Below are 22,405 nucleotides of genomic sequence, written 5' to 3' on the forward strand. Positions count from 1 at the left end.
AGCCAGCTGCCTGACGGACAAATAGTATCCGCTTTCGAGAGAATCTATTGAAGGCGTGGAAGCATGAGCGTGAGCCAAGCGCTTTCCCATCAGGCAACAAGCAACCAGGCGTACAGATGAGCAAGTACAAACATTGGGTGGGTATTCCACCGCGCCGGTCCTGCCTGCCTGGTACTTCAGTACTTGTAGGCGGTGCTCGGCCGACCTCCATCCCCCGACAAGCCATGCCTCGACTCTCGAGCCTAGTTCTTCCTGGCCTACTGCAGCCCGTGCGAGAAGCCACTACGGAAGGACGGCCGAGGCCTTGTCAGCCTAATGGTGCGCCGCCAATCGGATGTGAGCTTTCGCTGTTAACGGAGTAGCAGGACATGACGTTATGGAGAGCTGCAGGCGTGCAAGTCCATGCAGGGCTACATGACCTGGCATGACTGGACCTCCAAATGCCCCCAGCCCTTGTAACGGCAACCGCCAACGGCCCAGCTGGCACCTTCACGCCTTGGAGGCCAGGACGTTACTTTGCCATGTTGGGTAGAGCGTCCATGAGTGAGAGCCGTTGGGAGAAGGTCCAGACGTTCAGGTGATCAGCGTTAATACCCTGCTGGTGTTCTTGCTCCATTACGACCACACAGGGATGCCACCACATGACCACATTACGTTTGTCAGTGCTTCCAATAAATCCTAAATCAACAGAAATATCTAACTACCGGCCATACACCGTCGGGTGCACACCCTGCAACCCGAAGCCCTGCGCCCCGTAACCTTCTGCGTCTTGCCCCTCCTCGCCGCCATCATGCTCCGCAACCGGGTTGTGGTAGGCCTGCCACCCGCCTGAGGGCGCCGCCCCATGCTGCCACCCCCCTTCAGTGCCACCCCCCTCCACAATCCCGCTGCTGCCGCCCGCTGCCCCAACCGCGTCAAGGTCGTTGGTGACGCGGTGCTCGTGCACCTCCAGGTCAGCAAACAGCGGGTTGTCGTGCAGGTCGCCGTCGGGGGCGCTGCCGGGCGCCGCGTGCTCCTGGCCCTGGCGCTGCCAGCCGTGGTCCGCGGCCGCATCCTCATCAACACCGGCCACAGGCTCTTGCGGCTGCCCGCCTGCCTCCTGCCCGGGGAGCTGCGAGCCGCTGCTGTCGTTGTACCGGTAATGGCCTTGTCCCTGGCCCTGCGCCTGCCATTGCGTCTGGCTCTGCCGTTGCGCCTGCCCCGGCCCCTGCATGTGGCTGACCTCGCCTGCGGGTGTCCACGGGCGGCCGCTGGCGGCGGCATCGCCCTCGGCGTCCAGGGCTGCCGCCGCGGAAGCAAAAGAGGACAACGCAGCCGACCCTGAGGCCTCGTGCTCGTCGATGCCGTTGTAGCCCCCCACGGGGCCCGCCAGCCGCGGCACCGAGGGCAGCGGCTCGCCAGCTTCCCGGCTGCCGCGGCCGCCTTCGTGTCCGGGGGCCTCGCTGGCACGGGTCAGCGCCAGGCCCGGGGTTGAGCCCGCCTCTGATGCCTCATCAGGTGCGGTGCCGGCTGCCTGGCGCTGGCCGCCCCCGACAGAGCCCGCGCGCCGGGCCCTATTGCCGCCGGTGGTGCTGGCGGTGGTGGTGCTGGGTGCGGATGGCGGGCGGCTGAGTCCCCAGGCCTGCTCGATGGCCGCCGCCTCCGCCTCGTCGGCCTCCAGGTCCGACTGCAGCTGCGCCGCCTGCTCATAGCGCTCGCTTGCAACGGCATCCTGCATACCCCGAGCAGTGCCATGGACGATGGACAATTGGTGCAATCAGCTACAATGCTAGCAGCACCAAAGGCATACACTGTATGAAATCGGAAACTGCAGCGCCATGTATGAACTGGAACCGCACATACAACATCATATCAAACCGGAAGTGTGGGCTCAGGTGCTGGCTTGACTCCGGCACGCCCAGCTCACCTCTTGCGCGGCCCGGCTGGCGCCAATGCAAAAGATCAGGTACCTGGTCAGCGGCATGAGGAAGGACGGCAGTCGGGTACGGTGCCGCCGGCGTGATACGGTGCGAGATTATAAGCAGGGCAGTCCGTCATGCAAAGCAGGCAGTCAGGCTCACGGTCGCCAAGCACGGCGCCCGGTGGCCAAGGCAGGTGCAATATACGGTACTGTGCAAGCCGTGTCCTGTGTCCCTTTGGCAGTTCACGTGGGCAGTATACCTTTGATACACAAGGTTCGACCCCAGGCGCAAGCCGTGTGCCCGCTTAGTCTCTCACCTATGCCGTGCCTCAGCCGCGTGCCTGCGCGCCTCCGTCAGCAGCTGGTGCAGCTCCGCAGCCTGCGCAACAATTGACCGCGGCACTTGTAAACACGAACATACGGCCATATCATTGCGCCCGTGCACCAGGGCACACACCAGGACACACAGGTTCGGCAACAGCGGTGGCGCACCTCTCGCTGCTTGGCCGCCTCTGCCGTTGAGAGCTCGCCAGTGCAACCGTTAAGCCGCGCAAGCTCCGCCGCCGCCGAGTCGACCTGTGCCCGTGGTTGTGCCCGCACGTGGCGCGTTATGCATGCACGCAAAGTGGCCAGCCCATCAGGCAAATGGTTACTGGGTGCGACACACGTACTAACACATGCATATACACCCGTAATCTCAACGCATACACAGTCGAGAAGCGGAGACTGGCAGCAGCGGCACGCGGCCCTTGCGGCTTGCGGCCATGGGACTCGGGAATTCCCAGTATTAAGTTTTAAACGCACAGCGTCACCACTTCATTCCATGGTCCCGCACCTTGAGTGACAGCTCCCGCTGCTCATTGGAAAGGCGCGCGGCCTCGCGGAAGTCCTGCAAGGACATTGGCGTTTCGTTGCGTCACATCAATTTGTTGCAACCCTCTCTAATCCTCCAACGGCTTCCAATCGACGCTCATATGTTCGAGACAGGAGAATCCCGAAACGGGAAGGGCACGCACGGAGAGGCGACATGGAAAGCGATGTCCTGAACAAGGCGCGCTGCTGCAAGCCAGGCAAGCAGGCAGCCGGGAGCCCCACCTTCGCTTCCGCGGCCGCCCGCTTTGCGCCCTCCAGCGCCGGCAGCCGCTGCTGCAGCCCCTGAAGCGCGGCCGCCACCGTCGCCTGCTGCGCCGCCAGCTGCCCGCGCTGCTCCGCGAGATGCGACAGGTCCGCGGACAGCGCAGTCAGGCACCTGCACGGCCATACAGTCACACACAGGGACGTACACACGTGCAGACTGCTTATGCGCTTGCGCGTTGTTTACACGCTTAACCTCCCTCTACACTGTCCGTTCTCATGCTCGCTCGCCCTGTCACTGCCAACAGCCCCTTCGTCTGCCTCCATTCCCTGCTTCTCCTCTCGCGCACTCACCGCTCCAGGTCCCGCGCCCCATCCGCTGCCGACTCGTCCGCCGCTGCAAGCTGCTCTCGCCGCTGCCGGCCGGCGTCCGCCGCCGCCAGCCGCCCCTCCAGCGCCTCGGCATCCGCCACCATGCCGGCCGCCGCGTCCGCCAGCGCCGCCGCCTGCGCCGCCAGCTGCTGCTGGTGCTCCTGCGCCGCGTCCGAGCGAGCCGCCGCCTGCCGCTCACTCTCCTGTATGGCCGGCCATGACAGGCAATGTGAGTTGATGTGTTCTAGCTCATTAAGCGGCGGCACCAGGGAAGTTGCCAATCATAGGTACGACAATGTAGGCTTCCCGCGATATACTGCTGGCGCCCTAGGAGGGGTGAGCCAGGCATGCTCAGACGTCACACCGCCCCCCCCCCCCGCACCTGCAGCGCCTCCTGCTGCGCCGCCAGAGACGCCTCCTCCGCCGCCAGCGCCTGCCGTGCTGTTTCCAGCGCCGCCGCCTCCGGCTCGAAGCCGGCCGAGGCGGCCCGTACGCTCGCCTCCGCCTCTTCCAGCGCCGCGCAGGCCTGCGCGAGCGCCGCTTCTTTGGCCGCCAGCAGCGCCCGCAGCTGGTCCACCTCGGCCTGGTTGGGCCCGGGGTAGAGGCAGGCGTGTCTCATGTCGTTGTCGCGACGTGTGGAATACCATGCGGCAAGGCATAACCAACTACGCGATTCCGCAATACGCGCCTCCCGGTACGCTCGCTGCCACATCGCCACCCGTGCTCGCAAAGCGCCCTGCACAAGCCCCCATCTGCTTGAGCTTGCACCCATGCCCCGCGCGGCAAACCCCATCGCAAGGTTCACATACCCACCCGTGTCTCCACATTACCACCGCCTCACCTGCAGGTCATTCCGGGCTGATGCACAACGCTGCCGCTCCTCCTCGGCCGGGCCTGCCGCCTCCGCCACCCGCGCCTCCAGTTGCTGGGCGCCGGCGTCCAACTCGCTTCTGCGCTCCGCCAGCACCGCCCAGCGCTAGCGCAGCAACGGGTGAGGGGGGAATGTTGCAACCATCATTGAAGCGGCGAATTCCATGCATTGTGCAGGGCAGGGCAGGGTTTTGGACAGGTTCGGCAGTACATGAAACACACTTTATCAACTGCGTGATGGACTGGGTGCTGTCAACCACGGGCACCGCACGCAAGCCCCCATGCTTGTTGGGATCTGACACATAAACTCCATCCTTGTAGAGCACCCGGCATGCGCCCCACCTCCTCCAGCGCCTGTTGTGCCGCGTGGTGAAGCCCTAGCGCCGCCGCCGCCTCGCGCTCCGCCTGCTCCGCCAGCGCCGCCGACATGTGCTGCTGGCCCTCCTACAGCGGCCAGCGGCATCGAAAGGCACAGGGACGCCCCAGTAGCCCATCTCACCATCTGCAAGCCAAGCTGTCTGCACTTTCACACTCACCACGCCACCGCAGCACTGTGCCGTCATGTATCAATCCACCACCATAGCTGTGCCCATGAATGTCGGAAGGGCCAATACGCCACATACCCCAAACGCACCTGCAGCCGCGTGAGGTAGATGCTGGTGGCCCTCAGCGCCGAGGCCTGCCGCCACAGCAGCTCGGCCTGCAGCTCGCTGGCGCGCTGCAGGCCGGCGTCCAGGTCCCGCACCTGCACGGCCCGCCGCACAGTCACACAGCGGCACGTTAAGTCACGTGCGCACGAGGCGACAGCGCGATGTGCACATATTCGTGCATCCCAGTTGTGACATAAGGACATTCAGCAGGACACCAAATGTGTACGCTGGGTGCGCGGTCGGTACAATGCTGGGCGCTACGCAGCCCTGCGCTCCTCCTGGCATGTCAGCGCTCACCTCCCCCGCCAGCGCCTGCCCCCGCACACGCAGCTCGCCCAGCTGCTCATCCAGAGCCGCCGCCGTGCCATAATCCTCCGCCGCGGCCGCAGCCGCCTGCTGCTGCTCCAGGCGTGCCGCGCCTGTGGGCATTGAGTCGCGGTGGTTAACGCCACATAACAGACTATGCTCACCGCACAGAACGCCACATGGGAACGCGCCCCTATCCGGGCAAGCCTGAACAACCAAGCACCCCTCTGTCTCGCCCGGCCTGACCACCTCGTCTGGCCACCCGGTCCCCAGGTGCTCACCTGCAGCCACATCCGCCATGGCCGCACGCAGCCCGCGCCGCTGCTGCACCAGCGCGGCCTCCACGTGCTGAGCCTGTGTGCGGAGGGAGCCCACAAGACAACCACTTACCATAAAAAACGCAACCATATGAGAAGAACTGTAGCACGCGCGCACCACCCTCGGCCCTCGCCTCCGCCTAGCACCTGCCCTCGCCGCCGCCTCACGCACCTGGGAGATGGCCTCCGCCCAGGCGCGCGTGGTGGCCTGCGCGCGCTGCTGCGCCGCGGCGCTGCACTCTGCAATGGAGCCGGTGACCTGCACGCACAGACACACACACACACACACACACGTCGACCCTTCCACTTGGTCTTCTATCACGGTTGCGATAAGGAGGTAAATGCAACAAGCAGGTGCATACGCCAGTGTCCAAGGCGTAAACTAAGGAAGCGGCGCAGGGCTGCAGAGGTCCAAGACACGGTACCCATCACACCAAAGAAATGAGTAGCGTTGCGGATGGCAGGCGCTCTCCACGCTCTGCACTGTGCCCCCCCTGCCACTGCGCCCTGCGCTGGACCGCTGGTGCTACAACTACTCCCCACCTGCCACTGTTGTTGCCCCCGCACCTGTTCAAGATAGCTCTGCAAGTCGCCCAAGGTCGGCAACTCCGCCACACGGGGTAGCGCTGCCGCCGGGTTCGCGGAGCCCGCCTGCCCAGCTGCGGGGCCAACAGGGCCTATCGATGGCTGTGCCTGGCCGCCCGCACCCGCGCCAGTACCGTTATTGGTGCCAGCACCTAACCGTGAGCCTGCTGTGGCAGCGACAGCGAATGCGCCAGTCGCAAAGCCACCCTGCCCAGCATACCTCGCCTGCTGGTCCTTTCTCTGTTGCGCTGCAATCGCCGCTGCCGCAGAGGGCGCACTGCTGCCGCTGCTGCTCCCTGCTTCTGTCCAGGGGCGGGCCTCCGCCGCGCCTTGCATCCCAAAGCCGGAGTTAGGAAGCACTGTAGGGCTGGCAGGCGGCCCTGCTGCTGCACGGGAAGCGAAAGCCTGTGCCGGGGGCGGTGTTGCGATGGGCGGCATCGGGGCAGCCGCCTCGGAAGCGTTTGTGGACACCCGGTGTAAGTGCGTGTTGGCAGCGCCGTTCATGGCCTGTGGTATTGTGCGGAGGGCCGGTAACAAGTGCGTTGTCTCTGCTTGGTCATCCCCACGCGGCGCCCAACACAGTGTCTTTAAGAACAATGAAAGGATGCGGTCCATCATATCGCATGCAGAAGGAAGCAGCCCTCCCAGGCCCGCCGTGCGGGCCGACCGGTCACCTAACACCCAGCTTCTGCCTTCGTACCTGCTCCGACCAGGGCTGCGGCTGCTGCCACTGCGGCTTATACAGCTGCACCTGTTGCTGCGCCTCTGGCTGTTGATCTGGCGCCGGGAGTGCCAGTTGAGGTTTCCCCGTATACGCGGTAGTGTGGGCGCCGGGTGAGGGCGAGGAGTGGCCCAGTTGGCCGGGCTGCCGCCCCGCGCTGCTGCCACTGTCCTGGTGGCTCAGCTGCGGGCGCCACTGCCCAGCCCCGTCCTGCTGCCGCTGCTCCTGCTGCCGCTGCGGCTGCCATTGCGTGTGCTGCTGCTGTTGCTGCCACTGATGAAGCTGCTGTTGCTGCTGCACCCGGCCCTGCCATGCGTGCTGCTGGCCTGCCGCGTACACCTGCGGGCTGGCGACCGCTGACCAGGCGCCGCCGCCGGACGCGTCATAGCCGTTCCCGGAGAAAGCTGCAGACCGGCAAGGAGAGGCAACCAAGGCCGAAAGCAGTCAGGGCTCAGGCGATACCACCTGGCAAGTACCCTAGGCTTTGTGCAGCCCAACGAGCGCTTACCAGGCGACAGGCCGGCGTCGCTCCGCGCTGGCAGCACCTGCGGGTAGTGCTCCGGGCGGCACTCAGCCGCCACCACCACCACCGCCATGTCCCTCGGCCCGAGCGAAGCCGCTGCCGCCGCCTCAGCTTCGGGCATGATGTCCAGACCACTACGTAGTGTTGACGGGCAACCCCCGGGCGAACATGAGCACAAACATACCATTTAGCTGCCGTGCAATGGTAGCCAGTCACTATGGTAATATCATTGATGGCGGTGCTCTGCGGCGCTTTGCCACACCATGCACACTGGCCTCGCACGCACCCCGCCCGCCCACCTGAACAAATCATCATGCCCGCCCGACTGCTGCGCGCTCTGCTGCTGTGGCCCCGGCCGCGATTCCGAGCGGCGGGGCATCAGAGCCTGCAGCTGAGCCTGCGACGGCGGCAGCGGCGCCGTGTCGTCCCCGCCGCCGCCCCACTGTGGATCCGGCTGGCGCGCATACAGCTGCTGCTGCTGAGAAGCATAGGACTGCTGCGTAGCTACCTGTAGATGCGTTCGCTCCTGCTGCCACTGCACGCGCTGTGAAACGTCTTCAGCCGCCTGTGCGCCCAACCCCTGCCGCGCCTGCACTTCAGCCTGGGCGAACGGTCCCGCAGCCCGGGCCTCGGGAGCCGGCACTGCATCAGCATGTGCCTGCTGCAACTGCCTGCGCATGTGCTGCTCCTGCCGTTCTTGTGGTTGCGGGTATTGCTGCTGCCACGCCAGCTCCTGCGGCTGTTGCTCCTGCCCTCCGTGCGACTGTCCCCCATACGAGTGCTGCTGGTACGATGGCTGTCGGCGAAACGAGGATTGCGGCCCTAAGCCCGGCGCCTGCGGTGCACAGCAGGTGCCACACAACAACCCATTCAGGTAGGTTATAAGGTTGCAGGCCGAATCCGCGGCTTACAACCCCGGCCCCGACAACTACAGCCCGCCCTTACCGGAGTCCCAGACCGCGACATGCCTCCATCGCTCTCCAGGCCGCTGCCGCTGTGCTGGTGCTGCGTGCTCACCCGCTGCTGCGCCTGTGCCTGTGCCTGCCGCTGCTGCTCCAGGAAGGCGTGGTGCTTCGCCAGCAGTGCGGCCTGCCTTTGCGCCAGCAGGATCCGCTCCTCCCTCCCCACAGGCGGGCCACCCTGCTGCTGCTGCGAATCTGGCTGCTGCCACGCCCCGCTGGGACTTGCCGGGACCTGCTGAGATTGCTGCTGCTGCTGTGGGTATAGCTGCTGCGGGTGCTGCTGCGGGTGTTGCCGCTGTTGTGCATGGAACTGCTGCGGATGCTGTTGTTGTTGCTGTGCGTACATCTGCTGCTGCTGCTGTCGCAATGCGTGCAAGCTGGCCGCAGGCGGCATGGGGGACTGTGGGCCCGCGGCCTGGCCTTCGTGGCCATGGCGCGAGAAGAACGCCACGGCCTGTTGCACGCGGCCGCTGGGGCTGGGCCGCATGCCAGGTGGGGCAATGCTGGGGTCTGGGCGAGCAGGCCCCCGCAGCAGCGGTTGTGGTGCGGGGCTGTGGTTGCTGTGCCCAGGGCCCCCAACACTCCGGCCAGCCGGTGCACGCGGCTCTGCAAACCGCACATAATAGTCAGTTGGTACAAGCGGTCAAGCCGGTGGCCAGCGGTCGTACGGCACAGCCACGGGGGTTGGCGGCCAGTTAGGGGACCGCACCTGGAGCTGGATTGGCCGCGTCAGCTTTGGCCACCACCACATCCGCAAGCTCCCGAAACTCTTCATCCAGGTCCGCGATTTGACTGAGGGAGGAGGGGGTGGATGCGCGGGGGCGCGAAGCTGTGAGCAGCGGGTGCCAACGCAGCACGCGTGCTGGAACGGCGCTCCACGGTCAATGGCACCCGTGCGCGCAAGCTCAGCCTACGCACGCGCACGCGCGTATATGTACTCACTACGACCATGCCTCTCGGTCGGCTGGAGCTAAGGCCGCGGTTGCCTCCTTGAGGTGTTGGACTGCACGGCGCGGGCCAAGCACAGTACTACTGGTCAGCGCACAGCGCTGACCATCCGGGGAAGTCAAACGCCGACTCACTCAGCCGCTGGATTTCGTTCAGCAACGGAAACGCCTGGAGATCGCCAGGATTGAGTCCCCGCAGGCGGAATAGCGCTCCCTGGCTTTGCTGCAAAGTCTCATGGATGGTCAATCGCCGTGAGGGCGCTCGGGCCAGCGACGGCCGCGGTGGTGTAGCCGCAGGAACATTTCGCGCTGGCGGAAGAGGCTTTGGAGGGGCAGGCTTTGGTTTTCGCTTGAACATGGTGCCACTTGCGCAGCTTCAGTCTCCCTTCAGTAAGCCAGCCAAAGTATTGGCATCTTTAATAAAAATAGTAGAAAGGTTTACATGTAATAGTTGGAAAGGTCCTTGAACGAGCTCGACTTGTGCAATGGGCGAACGCGAGTTCAGACTGCGGTCTGCGGGCCTTTGTTATGTGCGTGTGCCTGTATACAGTGATAGTTAAATGTAGATTGGTCAGGACAACCTATATTTGCAGCGCCTTAGAGACCCGCTTGACATAAACCAGAGAACCCTTGCGACCAAGGCGTTTGGCAAACGTGACGCTCCCTGGCCCGGACTGTCCGCTTTCGGAAACCTCTCTTGAGCTCTTAGTTGCGTCAGCCTCGAGCCCGGGGGCGCCAGGGCGAGCGGGCTGGGCCCCGGACTTGGCGCCGCAGCTGACAGATGGCGGACCGCAAGCCTATCGAGCTGGCAGAAGGATGGAGCTTTATGGAGGTGGGGCATTAGCATGTGCAGCAGAGGAGCTTGGGCGGGATCTGCATCTGCATTTCCCGGCTCACCTCGGTCACGTCTTGGCCCAAGCAGAAAGGCATCCAGAAGCTCATCCGCTTGCTGGAGGGAGAGCCAGAGGACCAATTTAACGCGGAGCAGTATATGCACCTGTACACGTAAGTTGTGTTGGTCTGGGCATGGTTGGGGCCGCGCCACACCCTGCCGGTGCCTTCCGCGACTGACCCACGCTTGCCCTCGCGCCTCTCGGTGCCTTGCGTCCTTCTTCGCCTTCAGGACTATCTACAACATGTGCACCCAGAAGCCGCCGCACGACTATTCGGAGCAGCTGTACAGCAAGTACAGGGACGCGTTCAACAAGTACATAAACGAGAAGGTGCGCCTTCTGGCGCACCCCGCTTGAACCCGCATTGCGCCCACGCCCATACAGCCCAGGCCACACACAGCATTGCAGCTTTGTACGTTGCCACCCGATCCCATGCCGTTTGAGCACGCGCCTTGCGCAGCCTCTTACCTGCTATGCCTGCTGTTCCATTTCTGACGCAATCCTGCTATCCCCCTCGACTCAGCCTACGTCGCCCGCATTGCGGCCCGTACGCCTGGAAGCGTGAATGCCCCACCCGCATCATTCGACCCGCAACACTCAAAGTCGTGCCAAATGTTCCTCTTTGCGCATCCGAGCTTGTAACCCCCCACCTCCACTCACCGCCCCCCGCCGTCGCAGGTGCTGCCCTCTCTGCGCGAGCACCGCGACGAGGTGCTGCTTAAGGAGCTGTACCAGCGCTGGGGCAACCACAAGCTCATGGTGCGCTGGCTGTCGCGCTTCTTCAACTACCTGGACCGGTGAGGGACAGAGGGTGCTGGTGGGTTGGCGCGGGGCCGGGATGCATGGGGTGTTTGTTTGTGCAGAGCAGTAGGTTGGACTAGTCGTGTGCGGTTGAGGACTGGGACCCGGAGCGCGTGGCGGTTATCTATATGTTTCTTGTTGAGCCACATGCGGTAGCTTGATGCCAACCGTGTTCTGTCTGTATGCGCTGCCGTTTGCCCGGGCCCCCTCACTGCCAGGTACTACGTGCTGCGCCACTCTCTGCACCCGCTCAAGGACGTGGGCCTGCTGTGCTTCAAGGGTGAGGGGGCTGCAATGGGGTTGGACAGTGATCGGCAGCGGCAGCAAGAGGCAGCAGCTGCGATGGGGTGGGAGCAGAAGAAGCAATGGGCCAGAAGTATCAGAATCCAGTGGCGCCCGGCGGACTGCCGGGACGGGACCAGCCATGCGCAGGACCCGCAATTCAACGCATCACCCACATGGTCGGCCTAGTCAGGGTTGGGTGCTGTTGCTGAGCTTTGCCAGCCAGCCTGCCGTGAAGCCGCCCAACTCATTACTTCCTCAGCGAGGCACCCCGTCCACCCTGCCCCTTGCTCTGCGTGTACCCTGTGTGCCCCCGGCTCCGCCATACAAGCACAGACCTGGTGTACGTGGAGATCAAGAAGCGCACCAAGGACGGCGTGCTGCTGCTGGTGGAGAAGGAGCGCGAGGGCGAGCTGGTGGACCGCGCGCTGGTCAAGAACATCCTGGGCATCTTTATCGAGCTGGGTGAGCAGCAGGCGCCAGAGATGACTGCGGGCGTAGTAGCCGGTGTATGTGGGATGACGATAGCGGGCCCTATGCGGGGAGGGGAGCGGCTGGCGGAGAGGGGCCATAAGTGACGTTGGAGAGGGGTTGGGGTTGGGGCGGGGGCGGGGGCGGCAGACCTCAGCCACCGCTTCTGATACTCGAACCTCACACGCACACAGGCATGAGCAACATGGACTGCTACGAGAAGGACTTTGAGGAGTACCTGCTCACCGAGACGTCCGCGTTCTATCGCCGCAAGGCCTCGCAGTGGATTGAGCAGGTGGGCGGGTGGGCGACCGGATTGGACTCATGTTTTTTGTCCAGGAACGGCGGGCGGGGCGGACGAGTTAGGGCCGGCAGGAGCCCCGGCTTAAGATTGCGATGTGGGTCAGCGCTGCGGCGGAGATGGACAAGCCCGGCAGGCATGCTTTCGCGATTGCGCCCGCCGCTGTACGTGTGCTGCATCCCGTACGGTACGCCATTTGCTGTCAACGTCGGGCATTTGAAATCCTCTCCGCCGCTCCGCGCCGCTTCCGCACTCCCTGGCGCGTCCAGGACTCGTGCCCCGACTACATGCTCAAGGCGGAGGAGTGCCTGCGCCTGGAGGAGGAGCGCGTGGACAACTACCTACACGCCACCACGCGCAACAAGCTGCTCAAGGAGGTGAGGGGGCGGCTGGGTGGGTGTGAGGGATGGGGGAATTGTAGATACTATTTCGAACCAAATGCAAAAGAGCGAGGAGGCAAGCGTGGGGGGGGTCTGACGGAGGCGTCCAGGCTGGGTGGGGCGGTCGGTGGTTTCGGATGCAGCACTTTGGGAGGCGCTGAGCCCCACGCCGCGTCACTCATGCACATTACGGAGAGCCTGGTGCTGACGAATGTGGGCGCACTTGGCGCACTCCGCCTCCCTTGCACTCATACACCTGCCTGCACACTTCTGCGCACCCACGCCCACACCTGTCTCATGCGCCTGCAGGTGGAGACGGAGCTGCTGTCCAACTACGAGACGCGGCTGCTGACCAAGGAGCACAGCGGCTGCGCGGCGCTGCTGCGGGACGACAAGGTGGGAAGGGGGGGTTCGTGTGTGATTGGCGCCCAGTGAGGCGGGTTGCGCGAGGCATGAGGCAGGGCGGTTTGGGGCTGGTGGGGTGAAAGGCATTGGGTAGTGCGAGTATGTGCGGGGACATGGGGGCTTGCGTACCTCACATGGCGTCATCGACGGCCCACAACTGCAGATTCCTGCACTATCTTCCCTGCACCACTGCCCCTGAGCCTGCTGACGCCTGCTCTGCAGACGGAGGACCTGGCTCGCATGTACCGCCTGTTCCAGCGCATCCCCAAGGGCCTGGACCCGGTAGCCGACATCTTCAAGGAGCACGTGGACAGCGAAGGCATGAAGCTGGTCAAGGAGGTGATCTGTGGGGAGGGGGGCGGGAGCGAGATTTTCTCAGTAGAAGGCGGTCGGACACCGGCGACTGCCCAGCCCCATAGTCCAGCACAGCTCCTGCTCAGCTCCTGCATACGCCCTTACCCCCGCCCCCGTATACCACTTCTCTAACTAGTCATGAATGTAACCCCCATGTTGCACTCTACCATCCCAACCCAAGGTGACAGAGGCGGTGGAGCTGGCGAAGGAGAAGCAGGCCAAGACCGGTCCCAGCCGCGACACCGGCACCAGCGCGGAGCAGCAGTACGTGCGCGCCGTCATCGACCTGCATGACAAGTACCTGCAGGTGCAGGGGGCTGGGGGCTGAGGGGGGGCCTGACTGACGGAGGGGGTTAACGTTGAACCAATCCCGTAAGGAAACAGTCGCGCGGCAAGGAGAACTGCAGCTGCATAAGCGAGTCGTTGTACAAGTGATGAGGGGGGGGGGTGTAAGCCGTGGTTGTGGCAGGGGCGTGCGGTCATGCACAGCTGTGGTTGCCGGGCGGGGTGCATTCGTTCGGTTGGGTCTGCGCACGTGCTTGGATCTTGGTGGGATATGCGCGCCGTTGCTATGCCCGAGGGTGCCTGCAAGTTTGCACCTATTGCACGAATGCATTGTCTTGTCATACGAGCCCATCGGCCTTTGCCGTCTCATTTCTGCCTTTTCTGCCTTCTGTATAACCCCCCTCCGTACTTAACGTATTTCTCTCCCCCCTTTCCCCTGCACATGCGCGCAGTACGTGTCCACCTGCTTCTGCAACTCGTCGCTGTTCCACAAGAGCCTGAAGGAGGCGTTTGAGAACTTCGTAAACAAGTCGGTGGCGGGTAGCACCAGTGCCGAGCTCATGGCGTCCTTCTGCGACAACCTTCTCAAAAAGGTGATTTTGCAGGGCGCAATTTGCCAGGAGAGGGGACCAGGGGTTTGGGATTGCGCAAGCCTGATGCGCAAGGTTGATGGCAAGGTTAGTGCGCAAGGTTGATGCGCAAGGCTAATGCGCAAGGTTGATGCGCAAGGCTAACGCGCAAGGCACGGGACGAAGAGCGGGACAAGGACGTTGTACGCAACCTGAATGAAGCTTTCCGATTCCTCGCACTGCCCACCCACTGCGCGCAGGGTGGCAGCGAGAAGCTGTCGGACGAGGCCATCGAGGAGACGCTGGAGAAGGTGGTCAAGCTGCTGGCGTACGTGAGCGACAAAGACATGTTTGCGGGTGAGAGGCGTTGGGCGCTTGATGGTGCGAGGAAGGGAGGGCGGTGGGGCGGGCGGTGGTGTGAGGCGGGGATGGAGACACGGGACGGAGGCTTGAAGCAAGGAGGCGGTGTTTTCCAGAAGACGGTTGTCGTAGTGGGGAACTTCAGGGTGGGTGGGTGGCCGCGTGTACACCGGTGCGCGGACAGCGCACTGGATGATTCGACGAAGTTGTTGGTGCGCGCTGCGCCTGCTGTATGGTTGTGACAGTCCCTGAACCCCTCTTGTCACTGCCTCCTTGGCATACGTCATCCTTACCACGCCGCATCCCTTAAACGCCGCAGAGTTCTACCGCAAGAAGCTGTCTCGGCGGCTGCTGCAGGACAAGTCCGCCAGTGACGACCACGAGCGCTCGCTGCTGTCGCGCCTCAAGCAGCAGTGCGGCGCGCAGTTCACGTCCAAGGTGCGCGTGGACCGGGCAGCCGCGGCGGCCACGACGGGACGATAGGCGGATGGCGGGATGGGATTGGAGGTTGTTGGGGCCCAGCAGGCACAAGTCCGCCCTCACTGTGTCCGGTGGCGAGTCACCATTGGCGGGCGCACCCGATAGCAGCCTGCGGCTCGTTTAACCGTGCCACACAACCCAAACGTGCCGTACCTGCACCCCGCCTAACCCTCACAAACACACACGTGCAGATGGAGGGCATGGTGACAGACCTGCAGCTGGCCAAGGAGAAGCAGCAGCACTTCGACGACTGGCTCAAGGTGGGAGGCGTGGATAGAGTGTGGAGAGTGCCTGAAACGTGTGTGTGTATGTGTGTGTGTGTGTGTGTATTTTGTGGGACACGTGCGGTCGTACCCTGCACGATGTACATGGTGCGCGCCTCCGTAAGCCGGTTTCGCGCACCCTGTCCCCGTGCGCCCGCAGGAGAAGGGCAGCAAGCTTCCCATTGACCTGTCCGTGACGGTGCTGACCACGGGCTTCTGGCCTACCTACAAGTCCATCGACGTGGCACTGCCGCGCGAGATGGTGGAGGGCGTGGAGGTGTACCGCTCCTACTACGACTCCGACTCCAAGCACCGGTGAGAGGGCCACGCAGAAGCCGCATGCCCGCCGGTCAGGGCAGGGAGGGAGAATGCGGCAGGGCTGGCAGCTGGGGGCGAGAGCGGCCCAGGCTCCACCATGAGGACAGGGCCTGGCGCTCAGGGCCTGGCCTCTCTCACCACCAACACCAACACCACCCACGCACCACCGCCTACTCACCGCCAACTACCGCCGCCGCAGCAAGCTGACGTGGATCTACACGCTGGGCACAGCGGTGCTGCGGGGCAACTTCGACTCCAAGCCCATCGAGATGCAGATGAACACGCTGCAGGCGGCGCTGTGCATGCTGCTCAACGACGTGGACGAGCTGAGCTACGGCGAGGTGAGGGGCGGGGGCTTATCGGGCTTGTAGCCAACGCTGGCGAGATGAGGCACGGCGTTGCCGGCCCAGCGCCTGGCCGCCACACAAGCACACACGCACGATGCCTCTGCTGCCCCTCCCGAGGCCCCTTCACATGCCTCCCTGTAATACTCCCCTACCACGGCGCCGCGCGCTGGACCGCCCACAGATCCAGGAGCGGCTGCGCCTGCCCGATGACGACCTGCAGCGCCTGCTGCACTCGCTGGTCTGCGCCAAATACAAGATCATTAAGAAGGATCCGGACGGCAAGTCCATTGGCAAGTCAGACAAGTTCGCGTTCAACAACCGCTTCACTGACAAAATGCGCCGCATCAAGATCCCTTTGCCGCCTCTGGACGAGAAGAAGAAGGTGAGGATGGAGGAGGCAGGCCCGGGCCGGGCAGCGGGTCGGGCATGGGGGCGAGAGCTGTGCGGCAGGAGTACAAGGTAATGCTGACCCGCTTTCCGCCTTCACCAAGTCATCGCGCATCCTAACATAACCCCGACCCCGCCGCGCCACCACCACCGCCAGGTGATGGAGGATGTGGACAAGGACCGCCGCTACGCCATCGACGCCGCCATCGTGCGCATCATGAAGAGCCGTAAGGTGCGGATTCGTTGGTCAGTTAGAGCCAGCTGTGTCTGGGGCCGTGGCACGCGCAGGGCACCCGTGTTCCCGATGTGTACGCAGCTACCGTATCTGTACGCTGCTACCTGCTCTCCTCCCTACCTGCTGCACGCATGATGCTCCTCACGTACGTGCTGTTCCCGATCCGCAGGTGCTTCAGCACCAGACGCTGGTGATGGAGGTGATCCAGCAGCTGCAGCGCATGTTCAAGCCCGACCTCAAGCTGATCAAGAAGCGCATCGAGGACCTCATCCAGCGCGAGTACCTGGAGCGCGACAAGGACAACCCGACCCTGTTCAAGTACCTGGCCTAGCTGCACAGAGTGCTGTGGGCTGGAGGAGCTGGGTCTCGCATTGTAGGTGCAGGGGCCCCAGAACGGGGGCGAAACGGTGCGGGGGGACAGGGTATTAGGGGCGTACAGGGGTGGACAGTGGGAGACGCGAGGATGAAGGCGGAACACCAGCGCGAGGTTGAGGACCGGTTGAGGTGCAGTGGAAGTTGCAGGACGTGTCGTGTGCAGGCGTGCTGGGTTGCTAGTTATTTGGCCCTGGGCCTGCGGGCGTGTGCTGGCAGGCTGGCTCAAGACATGCCAAGAAGATGCGTGTGCAAGGGTGCGTCACGCAACTGTGTCGTGCGGAGTCGCAACACATTGCAGGTTGTGTAGTGCTGTTTAGGTATATGCGTGTAAATTCTAGGCCAAATGGACGCTGGACGCATGCCTGCAGATGCGCTGCGCCTCTGCTTCATAAGGGTGGCATTGCGGTCTGTTAGAAAACACGAGATAGGGGTCACGAAAACTGTGCGTTATGCAATGCTTGAGCGGTCGCGCTCGCGGGAGTTGCGGTGTGTGTGTGTGTGTGTGTGTGTCTGGCGCTCTCGCCTGGCCGGGTGCTCGGGGCGTGAGGAATGCGCGTCAGCCAACTACCAGCCTGCTGGCAAGTCAGCAATGACTCGGGTGCAGTAACTCCAGCGTTATACCAGCCGCGCAATCGTGCCTTGACGTTGCACATTGACTGCTGGGCCGTTGGGGTCTGGGAAACCGCTGCACACTAAAAGGCTACGCTAACCTGCACCTTACCCTGTCCAGGCCAGGCCATGTCGCTTTTGGTGGGATGGGCAGGCGGGACCAGCCAGCACCCCATCGGGGGCATACAGATACTATGGGGTGACGAGGAGATGTCAGACGGCCAGGGGGGGGGGAGATAGGAAACTAAGTGCCAGACCCCATGCCCCAAAATCCCCTGGAACCCCTTGAGGGGACGACAGACCCCCACCGGACGTATCTTGTTACTTAGGGGGGTAAACGCCTTCCTCATAATGCCAAAGTGGTGCCAATCGACTTCTCTTGACGAGCGCTATCACGTTCTCGGACTTGAGTCACACGCGGGATCCTATGCCTGTAAGTCCCGTCGACCCTGCCCTCGCCGCGTGCAACTCTCTTCCATGTAATGTATGGACAACGTGCATTGGCAGCCTTGTCAACCATGAATTCATGCGCACCAGCGCTTGAGAGCCCCGCCGTGCAAATGCGAGTGTCTTGGCGAGGGTGGGGACATGTGCCCTACATTTCCACGCCAGGATGCGCAAATTGGCCCTCCCGTGCTGTTCGTGTGCTTGTTACGACATAACGTGCATATTTGAGCCTGGTGGTGCTGCGTTTGGCCCCCAGTTCTTCTTGTGGGGCGCTTCCCGAAATCCGACAGCCCGGCTCCAGGCCAGGGACGCCCCCAACTTTGGCGGCCCAGAACTTCCCCACCAAACAACCCCTGCCAAAAGTTTAAGTACGTGCGTAATGCGCTCCTAAAGCTCTACAATGTTGAGCATGGGTTGATATTCTGAGCTTTCTACCCTCCCCCGTGCATTAGGCGCGGAACCGTGGACGTGCACACCTGCCAAGGTGCATCCCTGACTAAACCGGCATAGCCTTCCAGGTCAGCCAGTGCAGGCAGAACATGCCCACCTGTGCTCCCTTTTGCCACCCCACGTATGCTTATTCGAGTTGATCAAGCGGTGCGGCTGGTGCCGGAAGTCTTCTCATCCCATGCCGTTGAACGCCATCCTCGGCAGTGCTAGCTGGACAGCCCTCCCGCAGGCTGCGCTGTGCATGTTCTTATCCCCAAGCCCAGAATTGGATGAGAAAGAAGGCAGCAGCAGCTTCAGCTGTTACACCACACATATAGGACCCAGGAGGCCCGTCCGTCCGCGCCCTCCCGCCAGCACTCCGACGGCATGTCCCTCAAGTGGCCCGAGCAACAGGGTACAAAATTTGCTCGGGCTCCTTACTGCCCCACGACTCTGCCCCGAACATATCTACAACGCGACTCAAAAACACAGACCGTATGCTCGCAGCGCACAGCGCTCATGCTCACTGCTTGCCGGCAGCCACATCTGCCGCGCGCACACCCACAACCTCCTTAAGGCGGGCAGACTTGCCCACGCGCTCGCGCAGGTAGAACAGCTTAGCACGGCGCACGCGGCCGCGGCGCACGAACTCAATTTGCTGGACAGCCGGCGAGTGGACCGGCATCACCAGCTCCACGCCAACGCCTTGGAACACGCGACGGAAAGTGAGAGTCCGGCTGCTGTCCGCGCCGTGAGCAGCGATGATGACGCCGTCCAGAGTCTGGGTACGAGTCTTGCCATTGCCTTCTTGCACCGCCAGGCCAACCTTGACGTTGTCGCCGACAACCACGGCGGGCAGGTTGGTCTTTAGCTGAGAGCGAGCCATGTCCTGGCGCAGGGTGTGCAGGCTAAGCTTCGCCGAGCAGGCGACGGTAGGGCGCCTCCCGGCCACAAATGGGCGGACAGCAGAGCGAGAGGCCAGCATTTTTGTATGGGTCTTCGATACTAAAGTGTGGTTCCCTAAATCAACAGTATGTTTGTGCAGTTCTCCGCCAAGGAGCGAGACCCGGCCAGGGCCCCCCATCGCCGCACCCATGCAGACCGTGCCGCGAACGCTAGGCTACGACCGTTATTGCAGTCCACCACCTGACCTTATTAGGGGCTTGACCTGTCGCTCATCTGAAGCACCGTAGATACCTACTCCACCTGATACTGCGCATACCAGAGTACCTCGCTTGGGCGCCTCTTGACAACACTAGCTAAGATGAACGAAGTCGAGGTAATTCTGCAACATGATTGCTTGTTGGCAGCGAGCAGTCAGGCAGTTTCACCCGGGGCCAGCGTTGACCCTGCTTGGCCGCTGTGCTGGCGCAGGTCGAGCGGCAAATTGAGCAGATGGTGCGGTTCATCAAGCAGGAGGCGGAGGAGAAGTCCAACGAGATTAAGGTCTCGGCTGAGGAGGCAAGTGCAGGGCCAGACACAGAGGATCAATCAGCTTCTTCACCACTTTATTCTGCTGGGGTTGGTGTTATGTTGTTGCTGCCTCGGGCATGCAAGTTCCTCTGTCAGTCAGGAGGGTGGCGCCAAGTATCCTGCGGGAAGCCGGGGACTACCACAATCCAGAGATGTTTGCGTCGGCCTGCGTAGCCGCTTAGCATGCTGCTGGCAACCGCCCACCCATGGCTCTTAGCACCATGCCTACTTTTTGTTGTTGACAGGAGTTTAACCTGGAGAAGCTGCAGCTGCTGGAGCAGGAGAAGTCGAAGATTCGGAAGGAGTATGAGCGCAAAGAGGGCCAGGTTGAGGTGAAGAAGAAGATGTGAGTAGCGGGAAAGCGGGGCATGGTGAGCAGTGCGAGCCAGCGCACGGGTGTCGTGGAACCGTTGACGGGGTTTCGTGCCACCTGTCGCCCCTGCCACAGCGAGTACTCCAAGCAGCTGAACGAGATGCGCCTCAAGGTGCTGGCTGCTAAGGAGGCGGCGGTGCAGGACATCATCACTGACGCGAAAGCCCGTCTGCGTGATGTGTCCAAAAACCCTTCCACCTACAAGAAGCTCCTTCAGGACCTGCTGGTGCAGGTGGGTCTGGGAGCCTAGCGGCGCCGCCGCCGCGGGTGACGCCGGCTGTCCGGTGTGTGTGGAGCTTGTCAGCAGTAATACCCCGCTGACATCCACCCTCCGTGGAAGAGATTTCCAAGTGTGCAAACCACCAAACGCTGTCTGCCGTGCAGGCCATGCGCAAGCTGAATGAGAAGAGCGCTAGCGTGCGCGTGCGGCAAGTGGACCTGCTGCTGGTCAAGGAGGTGGTGGAGCCGGCGCGCAAGGCGTACACGGCCATGTTTGGCACGGAGGCACCCGCGCTCACCGTCGACCAAACCACCTTCCTTCCGCCTCCACCCACCGACGGCGACGAGGTGGAGTCCTGGTGGGTGTGGGCGGCGACGCCAGTGTGACTGGCGGGAGGCTCTGCGCGTTGGGCACACTATTCTTTGCGCTTTCGGGCTCCAGGGTGTGGGAGTGCAGAAGTGTGTGTCCTGCAAGCTTCTCCCGCCATGTCCATGCTGCAAGGTAGCTCCGCGACCTTGCGCCCCTGGTTTACCAGCCACGCATCGCGCTGCGCGTCCACGCTGGTGCTGACTTTGATGTCTCCAGCTGACCTTGCAGCTGCCATGCGCCTCCCTGTCTGTGGCCGCAATGCCCCATCCGTGCTGATGTGCCTTTGCCGTGCGCCTCTGCCCCTAAACCTCCATGTTCGCACAGCTGCGGCGGCGTGGTGCTGATCTCGGGCGACGGCCGCATCAACTGCTCGAACACTCTGGACGACCGCCTGAAGATTGCCTACCAGGCCAACCTGCCCGCCATCCGCGCCAAGCTGTTCGGCGTGGTGGCGCAGGGCCAGCACTAAACTCGGACGGAGGATGCCGCGCGTACGGGCCGCGGGGGATCGTCTCGCTTACTGTATCGTAGCATGCGCTGGTATGGATGTGTAGTTGCGGCTGGAGAGTCGGGAGGGCGGGGCGTGGACTGCACGCCCGAATGCTGGTGGGAAGGTTTGGTGCCTGCGCTGGTTGAGGGGAAACGCAGTGTACGGGATAGGGGATGGTTGTTGGTGGCCAAATGCACCGACAAAACAAGGGAACCCCGGTGGCAGTTGCCAAACTGGAATGCGAAATGCGGCGGGTACGTTAAGCGTGCGATAACGGCATTTCTGGGGACTCTGATGATCTCCTTTGTAACTCGGGTTTCATAGTGCAGTTTGAGCTGTCCCATTGTCAAATCATCGGAGTGCGGAGATGATGGGGAAATGGGGATGGCAGATAGCAGGCGGGGCCGGGCAAGGAATCCCTGGCTGTTGGTGATAAGCATGAACAAAAGCGGCTGCGCGGTGAGGTGAACACGGGCAACGGCCAGATGCCAGCCTGCCAACAGGTCAGCTACAGTGACACCGACGTTATACCAGCCGCGCGCCCTTGCATCGGCGTCGCAAACTGGTTGTTGGGGGTCTGGGAATACGCTGCGCCCTTTCCTTTGCTGTTTACTGAGAGAGTGGAGGAAACTCAGGAAAGGCAACCACAGCACCACACCGGCACGCAACCTGCACCTTACCCTGTCCCATCGCTCTCAGGCAAAGTCTCACTTCAAGCAGGCAATAACGGCAAACACGCACACTTCTGTTGAGGCCGTTGTTAGAAGACCACGTTACCGACGATGCTTTATAGAATGAATGCGCACCCAGTCTGGAGAGTTGTACGAAACCGAGCAGTCCATATCTTCTGCAACGCTCGTGCTATCTTGACTTGATCACAGTCACAGTGCATCCCTTGCCACAGCTTGGCGCCGAGCGTGCGTGGGCAGGGGGTGGGGCATCAAGGAGACTGGAATGCTCGGCAATGGGCAGTACGGTGGGAAATGCCCAGAAGGCATCCCCTGTCAATAGCTGAAGCTTAAGCTTATTGTCATTACACTACGCTTTTCACTGCGCTTGAGTTTGAACATAGCAGGCACCTGCATAACCTAATTGCTCTCAAAAGCGCTCTGTCGCGAACACGTCAGGTTTAGCGCTAGGAGCGGTTTAGGAGGCGCCCTAGGTTTTGCCATAAGAGAGCGTCAGCGAGGAGAGCCGCTGAAGCGGTGTCCTTGGGTACAGGGGTAATCGGCATCGCCAGAAAACTATAGCCTCTGGCGGGA

The 22,405-nt window shown here is 62.7% G+C and overlaps 4 protein-coding genes across 4 annotated transcripts; 2 read left to right on the plus strand and 2 right to left on the minus strand.

The window, feature by feature from the left end:
* Positions 1-36: 36 nt before the first annotated feature.
* Positions 37-9,672, minus strand: CHLRE_17g734350v5 (uncharacterized protein). The gene is made up of 22 exons (XM_043072501.1): positions 9,363-9,672; positions 9,223-9,283; positions 8,990-9,072; positions 8,264-8,886; positions 7,618-8,153; positions 7,304-7,452; positions 6,775-7,199; positions 6,057-6,581; positions 5,662-5,748; positions 5,454-5,526; positions 5,164-5,285; positions 4,851-4,961; positions 4,559-4,660; positions 4,188-4,322; positions 3,729-3,929; positions 3,329-3,549; positions 2,996-3,149; positions 2,736-2,789; positions 2,393-2,476; positions 2,218-2,279; positions 1,907-1,949; positions 37-1,711 (listed from the first exon to the last, which is right to left on the minus strand). Exons 1-22 carry the CDS (start codon positions 9,583-9,585, stop codon positions 701-703), a joined length of 5,085 nt encoding a protein of 1,694 aa, XP_042914960.1. The 5' UTR covers positions 9,586-9,672; the 3' UTR covers positions 37-700.
* A 110-nt stretch (positions 9,673-9,782) lies between these two features.
* On the plus strand, positions 9,783-17,837 carry CHLRE_17g734400v5 (uncharacterized protein). The gene is made up of 20 exons (XM_043072502.1): positions 9,783-10,059; positions 10,150-10,232; positions 10,351-10,450; positions 10,799-10,917; positions 11,140-11,201; positions 11,540-11,668; positions 11,869-11,969; positions 12,245-12,352; positions 12,665-12,751; positions 12,983-13,099; positions 13,296-13,421; positions 13,852-13,992; positions 14,229-14,325; positions 14,648-14,766; positions 15,000-15,068; positions 15,232-15,386; positions 15,589-15,730; positions 15,918-16,118; positions 16,281-16,355; positions 16,528-17,837. The coding sequence occupies exons 1-20, from the start codon at positions 10,009-10,011 to the stop codon at positions 16,687-16,689; spliced, it is 2,244 nt and encodes a 747-aa protein (XP_042914961.1). The 5' UTR covers positions 9,783-10,008; the 3' UTR covers positions 16,690-17,837.
* A 690-nt stretch (positions 17,838-18,527) lies between these two features.
* CHLRE_17g734450v5 (uncharacterized protein) lies at positions 18,528-19,242 on the minus strand. Its single transcript, XM_001693010.2, has one exon. The coding sequence runs from the start codon at positions 19,201-19,203 to the stop codon at positions 18,742-18,744; it is 462 nt and encodes a 153-aa protein (XP_001693062.1). The 5' UTR covers positions 19,204-19,242; the 3' UTR covers positions 18,528-18,741.
* Positions 19,243-19,342: 100 nt separating this feature from the next.
* CHLRE_17g734500v5 (uncharacterized protein) lies at positions 19,343-21,465 on the plus strand. Its single transcript, XM_001692884.2, has 6 exons — positions 19,343-19,497; positions 19,593-19,679; positions 19,937-20,037; positions 20,140-20,296; positions 20,449-20,642; positions 20,978-21,465. The coding sequence occupies exons 1-6, from the start codon at positions 19,483-19,485 to the stop codon at positions 21,120-21,122; spliced, it is 699 nt and encodes a 232-aa protein (XP_001692936.1). The 5' UTR covers positions 19,343-19,482; the 3' UTR covers positions 21,123-21,465.
* Positions 21,466-22,405: the final 940 nt, after the last annotated feature.

Source organism: Chlamydomonas reinhardtii, chromosome 17, assembly GCF_000002595.2.
Source record: "Chlamydomonas reinhardtii strain CC-503 cw92 mt+ chromosome 17, whole genome shotgun sequence".
NCBI classification, from domain to species: domain Eukaryota; kingdom Viridiplantae; phylum Chlorophyta; class Chlorophyceae; order Chlamydomonadales; family Chlamydomonadaceae; genus Chlamydomonas; species Chlamydomonas reinhardtii.